We start from the raw sequence: 13593 nt of genomic DNA on the forward strand, positions 1-13593 counted from the left end.
TGAGAATTAAGTTTCAGAGTTTATGGTCATTTCAGTGAACCTTTACAGACAAATCCTGAGAAGAAAAGGGATGGCAGATAACATGATGTGGTTTAACCAATTCAAAATCCTTTGCATGTGCTCCTGTCTTTATTGATCCTCCAATGAGTTATAGTGATTTCCAAGTTTTAATATGAGTTGAATTTTCATAATCCTTGTGGAGAAATTTTCCCTCTGAATCATAACTATACAAAACAGAGGCTTTGTGAGCTTTGTCTCACTCAGACAAATATAATTTCCAGCGATCCCCTTACCCTTTTCCCATGTACATCGGCTTGACATTGTGGGATCATCCCTTTATCAAAAAACAGTGGCTTCTCTGTCAACATGTCAAAACCGCAAAGAAAACTCTTGTTCAATTTAAACATCATTTCCTGTCCAGCCCCAATTGCTATTCATGCTAAAGTCTGCATAGTTTTCATTTAGCTGTTTTTCTGGGCATGTAAGTGTCCATATGTATGCCTGATACATTTGTATGAAAGGATAAATGCAACAGCCATTCAAGTGTTGAATTGTTGCTGGAGGCACGGGAGACACATTCAGACTTGGGCATCAGGAGGTTGGAGCTAATAAGAGGATTTTTGTCAGAATGTCTCCAGCTGTCCCCATGTCAGTTTTTCCCCCAAATTCTATGACTCCAGAATGTAAAGGCAAGATATTTAGGAAGTGTGTGGGAAGAGTTTGATGGGAGGTAATGTGAATAGTAAATGTAAATCTTGACAGATCTGTATATCTTGCTGCATTAAACCATTCTGGTGCTGATGCCTATTTTACACATAAAGAGACGATTTAGCTTGAAATGAAATAGCTGAATATGAGCCTTGAAAGAAAAGCTAAAATGTTTTCAGCATCCATCTCCTTTAAATAAAGCCTTGTGTTTTGTGGTTATATCCTGTAGCCAATTCATTTTACACTTACAGTCCACACTCTCTCTGCTCTCATAGAAGAGCATAGACAACTCTCATGTTGTCTCAGTGCAACCCTGCTGCCTCCAAATAGCATTCATATTAGAGGTCTTCATGAAAAGCTGTGGACCTGATCTGAAACAGACCTGTGCAAAACAGAACCGATATTCACAGAAAACGTCCTGATGAAAATCAATCAATTCAAAATGTGGTTGACCAGAACAGACCTAAGCAGAATGGGAACAGTGACGGTGGCAGCAGCGTAATGCCCCACAGATTAAAGTGGAATGAGAGAAGTTTTTGCTTTAACTTATTATTATGATGTAAATGTTGATTGCACAATGCAATGGTTACAGAATAGCAACACCATCGGCATACAGATTGGTTCCCTATAAGCCTCATTTTCACTATGAATTCTGTCTGGCATCTGGTAGGATCTCCCGGGAAAATTAGGCTTGATTTATGACGCACGATAAGTTTCTTTCCGCGGGTGTTATTGATAGCTAACCCTGGTCACCAGAGAGAATCATTGTAAGTTCTTTGCAGTTACACTCCCCAGTAGCAGAAATGGCTGATGGTTGAGCAACTGAATCAACTGTGGTAGTTGGTAGGCTCTGAGACAAACAAAAAGGGATACGAAACTTTAATTGTCATTACACTGCTGTGCAAGATGACATTTGTAAATTACAAAGTCTGTGATAATTGTGTGTGTACCCAGTATTATTTAAAAAAGTACAAAGTCTGCCTCCTGTCTTCTTGCCCACTTCAGATGTCATGTGTGCACTGTGCAGTGAGCAACCTGCTAGTTCCACGGCAGCATCAGGAATGTTGCTGTTCAGCCATGTCTTGGTCAGAGGCAGGACGCAGCAGTCCTTTGTGCCCCACAGTGATGTTACCCTCAGTTTTAGCTTGTTCATCTTGTTGGAAAGGGATCCTACACTTGTGAGAAGGATGGTCAGGAGAGATAGTCTGTGCGTAGCATTTAGCTTAGCTTGTAGCCCTGTTCACTACACGATCACACCTGATAATGAATCCGCTTGGACTTTCTCAGACTGAGATGGATCGAGTCTGGTCTTGGTTACTAGAAAACAATTCTGCTTGGTTGAGTCCTACAGCTATTTTTCAGTTGCCACAAGCAGAAATAGTAGGAATAGCCAAGGGTGCAATGTCCTGTGGGGGCGGGGGAGGGGGAGGCCATCCCACGTTTCAACATCTCATTTGTGCCCCTCTCACTTTGGTGTCAGGTTGATGTTCTCACTAAAATTATTTTCTTAATGTCCAGCTAGTCCACATGAGAGAAGATAGAAGTTAAGAAAGATGGGCAGATCTGAAGTCCACCTGAACTTGTTAGAGGTTGTTAGGCTGCATGCAGCCTGAAATGAATACTAGCATAGCACAGCATGGCTTAAGAAATGTATCTGTGCATTACGTTTATCTAAAACAGATTTCGCTGATGAACGTTAATATAGGAATACAATAAAAAGTAATGGTAATGATTTCAGTAATGTGGTGCCTCGACAGCAGTGTTCTCACTTGGCCAAACAATTCAAACTAAAGGTGAGTAAACTTTAGAATTCAAGCACGTGGCCTCAAACATGCTGGACTTACCTACATTCTTATTGCCTCATACTGTAGCCAACACTTCCTCCTTCAAATCTGAAATTGTTTCACAATGCTCAGCTGTAGCAGCTGTTAACAACTGTAACAAGGTTCACAAATTCCCTTCAGCATGAATAAAAATACTAATTGCAACTTCATTTTAATTCACCTCATCTTCAGTTGCAACACACCAGTGAGAAACAACATACTCTGCTCTTAATGAGCAAAATAAGTGTGAAAAGACCTGGGAGTGCAAATTAAGACCTCAGCAGTTATGGGATTATTAGAACATTTGCTGCCATAGTATTAAATAAAAGTTTCCTTTAGTGGCACCAGGCAGGTCGTTTGTTTTGATGTGTTCATTCCCTTCACATTTTTTAATCACAGACATCATTTGAGAGAGTTTGCTTTGAAACTAACTGCAGCACAGACACACTCACACACTGTTACACACAAACACCACAGGCACTTTGCCTTCATCTCTCCCTCACAGTCTCATAAGCATATGCTTTGAGGTTATGTTCACTCCTTTAATTTCCTTCTAATTCCTCCCTTCACTTCCATCGTGTCCCCTGCTCTCCCTCAAATATTATACCAGTCTTCATTCACCATGGACAGACATTACTGAAAGCTGGAAATGAATGACTTGAGTTTAGGCTCAAAAGCATTATATGTGATAAGTGCTCATTGTCTTTGTGTTGACATATCTCTGATACATACCTCTGAGGTTCTTTGCAGTTAGGACATTAACAGCAGCAGCCAAACTGGAACCTGATTACTGAGTCATACTGCTTTCCTACATAACCTAGTTTAAGTTTAAGATCACCCCACATTGTACAGCTTTGTAATTCTGGAGGCCAGATAGTAGGCCAACTAATCTCTAGCACTGGGGATTCATCATGTCTGGCAGAAGCAAAAAGTTAGCATACAACTAGCACTACAAGATGTTTACTGATTTTGATGCACTAAGAAAGAGCTTTCAAACCTCAAGACGAGCCCGCTATCTCAATGTTAACTTTCTTTTTTTAATGGCATTCAGGATTGATTTAAGATAAGCCTAGCAGTACAGTGGCTTATAACCACACCTATGTATTACCAATACAAACACAACTCAAATCCTGAGATTACTGATTATTGAATGTCTTTCTAATCAGTTCACTCTTCTCTTCAATCTATACTCTTTCATGTGGCATTTGATTTAAAGCTTCTTGAATGGCAAAAATTTAATGTCCTTTATTATGAGAAAATCTGCTAATATTAATGGAAATTGCGTTAAAGTACAGTGTGTGTTTCCAGCACTGACACGTCAGCTGGTATGTTAACTTAAAAATTCCGATGGCTTTCTTCCTGAGGGCAAGCACATTATTTATTTTTTATTCATTTTATTTAACCTTTATTCAACCATCTATCTATATATTTGTAAATATAAATATTTTCATACTGAATTTTACCTTACAAAATCTCAGGAATATTTTACCAGGACTGTTACACAGAGTTTTTAAGAAATTGTGACAGGCAACAGTGGATGTATGCATTTTTAAAAAATAAATAAATAAAGGAAAGAAAAAAACCCAACTGACATGTAAACACTAAATTACAGTCAGGTCTTGACAAGTGCTGATAACATATTATCCAAAGTGTCAAATTATTTTACAAATGTGCTAATTACCTGATAACACTAACAACAATGGAATCGAAGCAGACTGCAACTTGGCCAGAAGGGGTTATCAAGGGCCGTCTGTGCAATGAATGAAAATACCAACATAGCGCCCTTGCTGACACTATAAACGTTATAAAGTTTGTGCTGCGTGTGTGAAACAGAGCTGCTTGTTTACTCATGGTAAGGGTGTGTGTGTGAGCTGAATCAATAGATACTCTACTTGGTAGTTGTAGTCTATCAAGTGACAGTAAGACGGCACCTGAATGCGGGCACGAGACGTGTTTATAAAAACACTGCGCAATGATGATACAGACATTTTATACAGCAGATGCAATAACGCTGACCTGCAGATGTGCATTCATCCCTCTGGACTGTTAATGTGAGTATGCCATTAGTCTGTTTGTCACTGTTAAGAAAATGCAGTCTCCAGTGTAGTTCATACACTTCACTGATAAACCAACCACTCACTCATTCGCTACACACTTTAGTTTTAACACTAAGTTTAAGTTGTCCCAGCACCTATAACTGGCTGAATTTTTGTGACAAAGCTCTCAAGTTTTGGAACCAAGAACTCCTATTTTTCCACTACAGCTAGCAATGTTTTGAACGTATCTATCTACTGTATAACACAGAATATCTAACCTGTATCTCAGTAAGAAAGGGGAAACAATATAGTTAACAGATAACACTAAGTTTAAACCTTGTTTTTTGTTTTTTTTTTTAAATAAATTAACAGTTTGAATAATATCTGGTTTAAGATTGTCCTTCAGCCCTCTACAGAATAGTCTCAAAATACAATGAACTCACTTGATACTTTTATAGTCGTGCTAAAATTTTGTGGCCTGTGCTGCAAAACTTTCAACCTCTGTAGCACCAGTGCTATTTGCAAAAAAGTTAGCATACAGCCCTGTTATCTCAGCAGGTAATATCATGAGACCTTGAAGTTGTTCTGTCTTCATGCAGGTCAGGTCTGCATCAGTACAAAGACCTCACAACAACAAACTCATATTTTTCCCAGCAGCTGATGGACAGAAATTTCCAGGTACTTTGTTGTACCAATGCTTTGGTGAACCCTGGGCTATTAGAAACTAAAGTGAGTGTAAAAATTGGCTCATCTTGAACTTGGAAAAAAAAAATCATGCTACATTTACAGGGAACTGTAGGTCAAAAGTCTGCCATTATTTATGTTACTGTTCATATCATTCTCTTATCTGTGTATTTCTTTGTCACTAATGATCCATCCAAGAACAGAAGTAACAGATAACCCAGCTACACTAGTTCATCCATCATGTTAATCACTGGAATAGATTTCATCCTGAAGGATGCAGATGATGATGTAATGATGTAAGTGCATCTGAGATACAGAAAATATAAGGTTCATATCATTTTTCTGTTTGCATATCGTTTCACATGAAATCAAAGTAGTTTGAAGAGGTCAAAATGACTGTCTTTTGTCCCATGTGCAATGAGAAAGATATTACATTTATATTTCATAAATTAGGGCATACCACTGTAAAAGAGTGCTGAGTAATGCTGCACAAATATTAATGGTACAAGAATTTCAGCAGTGTGCTTATTTTCCTGTTGCAGTTGCACCATGCTGATGAGGTTAATTAGGGGACATGGTTGAACTTTGGCATTGATGCCTTATTTGCCTAACACAGACAATGCTAATGTTAGGTGATTTATCAGTGCATTATATGTAACGTAAATAACTCAAAAGTACTGCAATCTGTGTAGAACACTTTTCCAGAAGTGAGACACAATGGACCCATTGACTTTATGCCCTCATAATGAGGCTTCAGGAGAAAGACAAAGGTTAAAATAATTATCTCACACTGTAACCTCCATAGCCAGAAAACAACAAAGAGCATAGAGAGAAACAGCAAAAAGAGAAAGGGATATATAGAGAGACCCTCCAGTAACAATATAAAAAGAATAGCCTATTAAATCTGTTCTCTACATGGCTTCAACTTTAATCTCAAAAGGAGGGGGTACAATCATGCCAAAAATTACCCTTCGTGCACTCTGTGATCTTTGAATCACCAGCTCATTACTCCTATTGTCCCAGCTAAGTCTGTCTCACTCTGCTGACCTCCTAAACCACAGTTGCACTTTGGGATTCAGTGAGAAATGAAAACTAAAATTATTTCAGTAATTCTTAAGACAACAAATGAAAAAATGAAATATTGTCAAACATCTATTTTTTCTGTAAAAGACTAAAGAAGTCAGACTGATTGAGCAACTTTTAGGTGTGAAACAAATGTGATACATACTGTAATGTGTTAACACATATCCATGTTGGAAAGAAAGTGTCAACGTCAATGTTCAGTAAAATCACTCCAAAGCGATACCATTTCATTTACATGTTAATAGTTTCATAATATTGCATCACTGTATTCATTCATACATACTTTCACTTTTTAGCATTTTCTGTTTTAGTCATATCTAAGCTCCAAGTTCTTTCCTGTGAATGACTAGGGAAACTAAACAGCATTGGCACTCTAGGTTATTGTCATTTTTGGTGTGAGATTGAAAAATAACAATTTCTGTCTGCACTAATTCTTATAGGCTCTGCTACCTCAGGGCATGCACATATCAACATTTTGTAATTGGTGACTACCATAATGTAACTAGAATAACAAGAGTGATTTGTTATGCTATTAGAAAAAAAATTGATGGCTTTCTACCTCTCTACGAAACTCTGCCCCTCAGGCTCTGTTTGGGTATGGCCTTCATTTTCAACTCACCTGTAGCCATGCTGAGTGTCCACACACACACCACCATTGAAGCAGGGGTTTCTCGGATATGCAGTGCAGGGCTGATGGGACTGCTCTCTGCCTGGGCAGGAGCACACAGCTGTAGATTCCACTGTCACAGATACAAGACTCATAGTCCCACAATCCACGACTGTGGGTGTGTCCCGCACATTCAGAACGTTGGTGCAGCCGCCGGCCCCGGCACACTCTGAGCTGGGACACTCGTCTACCCGGATTTGGAACACGCTGACCTGCAGGAATGACTGAAGCTGGATGGAGAAAGATAGAGAAAAAGAAACCAGATATTGGCTTGAGTATTGATATGATACTGGTGAAACACAAATACCATCACGTACACCGAATATTCGGTAACTGAATATATTCGGCCGAATATTGCAAAAAACACACATTCGGTATTCGGTGGAATTCGGAGTAAAATGTCGGCAGTGTGGCGATATTTCACTCTGTCCGTCGCATTTGCGACTAAAAATAGTTTTGTGCAAGCACGCTGTACAAGTGCAGATTTCAACCAGCAGCAGCAATACGGCAGCCATAGTGCTCCGCGGCGCAAGATAAGGCTTACCGGTGACAGAGAATTCCGGCTCCAATAATGTCCTCTTCTTGGCGTCATGACTGCCCAGTAGTACCTGGACAGCCGAGCCGTGGTGGCACACAGGTATGTGACATGTCAGAGGAGAAATGAGCCATTCACATTACTCTTTGTGTCAGGTAATGGTCCACAAACCTCACCGCACTTTAGGGACTGTTCTTTACTTATGGAGGGACTGTTCTTTACTTGTCAGGGGAGGAGGGTGGCTGGTTGATTTTTATTTTATTTATTTATTTTATTTTGATCCCCCCTATGTTAATCACTTATTGATGCTGTTTTTGAAGTATGAATAAGTCAATAAGTAATTTATTCCATTGAAATATCATTGATGTATTATAGAAAAGTGATTTATCTTTTTATAAATGACAAAAGGCACATCTGCCTCATTTTCGCTGTGGTATCGTGATACTACTCAGAACCGTCATACTTTCACTGGTATTGTACCATGGGTCCCAATTTTGGTACCGTGACAACACTAATCTGGTGGGGGTTCATCTGCAAAAACTAATGAAAAACTAAACAACGGTATTCGGCCAAGCGTTTGATATTATTCGGCTTCGGCTTCGGCTTCGGCCAAAAATTTTCATTTCGGTGCATCCCTACATCCCGGTAAATTGACAGTAGAGTGTGGAGGTTGGTAAAAGTAGAAATCGGTTAAGTTCACTATGATACCAAAGTATGTAAACACATTACCTTCACTGCAATGAAAAAAAAAATTGTCAGTCATATTGATAACTTCATTGAAAATAATGACTAATAATTGAGAATAATGACTAATAATACCTTGAAATAATGATAATGATAATATCTCAAGATAATGAGAAACTCTATCAAGTTATAATTTAAGAAAGTTTTTCATTATAATGGCTTCCAGGGTGTTTTTCACACTGGTGGAAATGGGCCTCCATATGGAAGCATGTACTGTCATACCACATTTAAATGTAGGAACAGGAACATACTGTAGATGTAGGTCCAATATGGATGCAACATGGATGCAACAGACATGTTAACACCAGATAGTAGGGAGGCTCTCGATATGTTCAAGTGCATCCCAATAATCTGTGAACATGCTTTAATTAAAATCCATCCATCCATCCATCCATCCATCCATCCAATAAGCTATTACTGTAACGGCAAATGGATGCATAGGTAATAATGTCTGGCTAATCTAGTTTACACAAACCAATAATCACATGTGCATACCCACCAACACAGAGATAAACAACACATTGCTGATGTGGAAGTGCTTATTCAATGTGAGAATGTAATACAGTACAGCAGGCAGTTTGGGTCTAAGAACTGTTTTTCTGCACTAGTTCCTGAAAAAGTGGGCTAAACGGCGATGAGGCAGAAAGGGAACCATGACTCTCTAGGTTGAGCAGTTTGATAAAGCACTGGAAGGGAAAATGGAAATGAAATTGAATATGTGCTGTAGTGTTGTGGAGTAGGTGTGTGTGTGTGTGTGTGTGTGTGTGTGTGTTGCTGCGTGTGCATTCAGATGTGCCGTCCTTGGCTGGTTAGAGTGACACTGGCCAAAGAGATTTCTACAGTTTACATACACATGCATGTACTCATGTAGCATAGGCATGGACACTTATGCCCACACTCTCACACACAAATACACATACAGAGCCACTCAGTGTAAATCTTGTTGAACCGAAAGAGGGTGACTTCATGCTCAATGTTCTGGACTGATTGGACCTCATTCAGTGTGACTGGATTGCGCTCACTAACCATGCAATTCACATCTATTCCACTTATTTCAACAAATGCCCTGTGCTGCAGTTGCTGTATCTTTGATACAGGCTGTGTTTAATGGATCATTGTTATTGCTGACTGATGTCCCATATCAGTTGAACTTCAAACACTGTAGATTTGTCAGTATCTGTTGTGGTAGTTTTTCCATTTAAAACAACCTGCTTTCATTAAACCTAACTGCGTCATTACTGCATTCCCTTAATAGTCAAATTGGACACAAATGCTTCTATTCATCGGTTTCCCTTGGCTTTAATGCTTCCGAGAGGATGTGCAGCCTTGTGCATATTAAATTAAACATGGAGGGGGTTGTGTGGGTATTTGATGGTGGAATGGGGCCTATGGTGTATCATATACTCTATCTATAAACCCTCTTCCCTATGCTCTTTGTGTCACTGGGCAATACATGGCAGTTTGTTTTGCTTAAATGATCACAAAACAAGCTGTGGAGATGGTGTTGATTGACATTGGATTGTTTTGTAGGACAGTGTAGCAACTGCAATAAGTGATCATGCTCAAAGTTAGCGTTTTAGGTATGTCAAAACAGTGTCCTCGTGTAAAATCTGTGTTGCAAACCAGTCCAATTTATGAATAAAGATGGTGTAAAGGTGTGCCTGCAGTGCACTTAACTGTAGAAACAAAACTGGAAAAAAAAAATCAGAAAACTAAGATGTAACATGTATAACATGCTCCACAAAAACGTATAATCGAGGTATGACACACGGTGTCTTGCACTTGAATGAAGGAGAAAATGTTATGCAAGGCTATTTCATTTTTGCCCAAAAAATAAAAATAAAATAAATAGACAAATTAGATTTCTGTGTGTATGGAACATCAGTATTTGGCCTTTAAAAAACCTTTATCCTTTATCTTTTGTCATTCAGAGAAAATCCTATGAAAAGACCGGATCCCGCAACAAATTTGTCTTGCTAACAAGCCTTGTGAGTTCAATGTTATCCACACGTAAAAGAGACATGCAATTGTATTTGATGACATACTCCTCCATGGATAAAGCCAGTAAAGTAAGCATCTTTAAGTCATTTTGGCTATCTTTAATTTTTTTTTTTTTTTTGGGGGGGGGGGGGTTTGGTTGAAATAATAAAAAAAGAAAATAATGCTAGCCTTTACATAAAGAATTCACATTGTAGTTTTGTACAAATGCATCAATAGGTTTTAACTTGCACATCTGATCACAAACATTAAAAGGCAGTATGTCACTTTATTAGAACAAGATGGCATCTGATGTTTAAAGTGTACCATTTAGGCATTATAAGGTCAGGATATACACTGAAGGCCAGCAGAGGTGGCATGGTGGGGATAGATTTTAATGCAGTATCTTAAAAAATTACAAGTGTGTCATAGTCACAAGTACATTAAAAAACTGTATACAGGGCCACCACTTAGAATGTCATTTATGATCATCCATGGTGGTTTTAAATTTGTAAAACTTCCCTTGAGCCAAGAAAAGTAATTTTGAATCCATGACGCCATCACAATGTAATGTCTAGGGAGTCTACACTGCAGAAGAAGTTTCTTTGGATGTTTGTCTTTTTTAATTTCATGAATACATATTAGCATTGGAATCTATTGTAACTGATCAATTGATTTATTTATTTATCTTAAAGATGATATTATGTCAATAGTTTCTCTCCTCAATGTAGGTCAAGTTCTGTGTAGCCTCCTTCCAAGCACAGGATAATAGATCCTTCAAATCCTTGACATTAAAAGCCAGTGAGACACACTCATGCAGTTTAGAAATGTCTACAGTTGGAGAGGAAGGTAGCGAAGTGAAGATGTGTAGGGAGGTATGATTGTGGGGGGTAGGAGATGCAGGGAGTACAGACAGGAGGGAGACATGTAGGGGTTAAGGGGGACTGTGGTGAAGTCAGCATCATGCTGTATCACATGGTTAAAAAGCAGTAGGAGGACAGTTCACAGAGTCACCTGAAAATAACTTTTGATTTTTGTTTGCAAGACCTACACTCAATCATATATACAGAACAACAACAAAACTGGGCTTATTAATTATATCCCAAAGGGGGGCTTCATTAAATCTATTGATCATTTCTTGTTTGTTTGGTATGTCAGTAAGACATTTTAGATTATTGACAGAAGAACACAGTTGTTTTTCCCTCATTCTTTATTTCTTATTCATGGCAATGGCTACAACTTTTTCTTGTGCTTCTTTTCAGGTTAGGATGTGCTCAGTATTGTGTCATTTCTCCATAGTAAGACTGATTATATTTTGAGATATATATTTCCTTGCTCAATAGTCCATCTACATGACTTTCTCTAGAAAACACTTTATCCCACCCTGGAGTCTCTTAACCCCCAAAGCCTATATGGTTGAAAATGATTCAACATTGCCCATCTTTTGTGCATAGTCTCTCAAATGTTGAGGAAATGTACAGAGAGCCATACACTGGATCTTTTAAAAGCGGAGCAATGTGTATAGCAAGCAACAAAGGATCAGAGGGACGTATTGTTCCTTGGACTATTGTTCCAATGCACTGAGAAGCTTTCACAATCCTCTCCCACTGCCCTTAGGGCTACATTAACAAGATGAACCTTGGTATCTGGGAACCATACCAATGATTTTTAAAAAGTCGAAAACCAATGTAGTGTCATTAAAAGTCAAGTGGAGCACGCTGGATTGAAAACACTGAGGGATAACTTCCATTATTGAGGGAGAGCAGGGAGAAATAGAGAGACATAGGGAATAAAGATTTTTTTTTAAATCTCCTACTTCTGAGGCATTACTGGAGAATTGAGAACATTAATAATAAGCGCTGCTTCATCTCCTGCACCCCTCCCCCCTCATTCCACCCCTCCTCCTTCCCCTTCCTCCTCTATCTCTCCAGCTCTCGTTCATCCTCTCCATCGCCACGCTTCACATCTCATTTTGATCAATGTCTTCTCCGGAGAACCTGGCTGAATTCAGATGAAACGCTGGGCGCTCTCCTCACAAATCACACCTGAAAGCCTAGGCAACCTCTACGCTTACACATCTTTCTCTCTCTCTCTCTGCTTCTCTCTGTGGCCATGCTATTCTCATCCTTAAAACTTAATCATGCACTTGCATGCTTTTCTCTACATCTTGTCTAAATCTCTCCATATCTTTTTCCTCCTTTCTTCCTCGACAATGGTCACATAAAGACAAAGAGAGGGCACCCGGGAAAGAGGCTAAAAAAGAGGCAAAGGGTCAAGTGTAGTGATTGACCTGAACTGACCACCATGGCCATGACTTAACTCTGGACTTGCACTGTTTCCCCCCTTACAGACATACACATGCAAATACAGACTGGCTCATCATTCCCTCTGAGGGCTCCAGGTCAGCTCTCTCTTTTTCTCTCCCTGCTGCTGAAATGCATACAATTCAACTTTCTATGGTTTTCTCTCTCAGACTCACACACACACACACACACACACACACACACACACACACACACACACACACACACAAACACACAGGTCTCCTGCTCCCATTCAGACTTTTGAAACGTGAAATGAGGTCTGACTGGAGCCAGCGGCCAGAGAGCAGCAGTGTGATGAAATGAATCATTTGTTTTTTCTGTATAATGATATGCTTTTTTATATTTTCAATTTTGCTTTGCATGCCCTCTTTAGTGGGTGAAATGTAATTTATTATCACAATGTATGACAAAATATAGGAAGATCTAATTTTACACACCTTTCTCGTTTGACAGACACTTTTTTTTTTTTTTCCTCCTTCCCATGACTGCAACAGCCAAAGTATTACAGGCATAATCCACACTGAGCATTTCTGTTAGAGTCAAATTGGGTTGGATTTAAAAGGATGTTCCACACTCATGGACTATGAATAAAGTAGAAATTACAGGTTTCTTTTTTTTCCCCCTGGGTTGGCCCAGAAAAAAACTGTCCAAGACAATGGCCTAAATCAGGCCTCATTTCCCTGTGTCCTAAATAACAGAAATGGTTTGACTGCTTATTCTAGGTGGAGGATGATCTGTGGAGACCAGTATATATTACTGACATTAAAAAGAAGTCAAAAATGTTCACCGCAGGCGGTCCGTTCAGACAAACTATACAAGCTGTGTCTTTGGCAATCTGAGTTGGTCTTTTGGGAAGAAGGGGAGAGAGATTTGGCATATGAATAAGCCATCAATTAGAAATACTATTTAAGGCTTAAGGTTTTTAGACAAGGTAGCAGTGGGATCTCTCTCTTTCTTTTTTCATAAACCACATTAGTAGTAATAATGTCTCGAAAGAAACAAGACGACTTTC

At 39.0% G+C, this 13593-nt stretch overlaps 1 protein-coding gene across 1 annotated transcript in view; it reads right to left on the reverse strand.

The window, feature by feature from the left end:
• The window catches only part of si:ch211-186j3.6 (neural-cadherin), a 446142-nt gene that overhangs the window by 133371 nt on the left and 299178 nt on the right, over nucleotides 1-13593 (reverse strand). The window contains 1 exon segment of the mRNA XM_050049923.1: nucleotides 6954-7231. Coding sequence (XP_049905880.1) covers nucleotides 6954-7231 — 278 coding nt within the window.

Source organism: Epinephelus moara, chromosome 1 (genome assembly GCF_006386435.1).
Source record: "Epinephelus moara isolate mb chromosome 1, YSFRI_EMoa_1.0, whole genome shotgun sequence".
Taxonomy (NCBI): Eukaryota; Metazoa; Chordata; class Actinopteri; order Perciformes; family Serranidae; genus Epinephelus; species Epinephelus moara.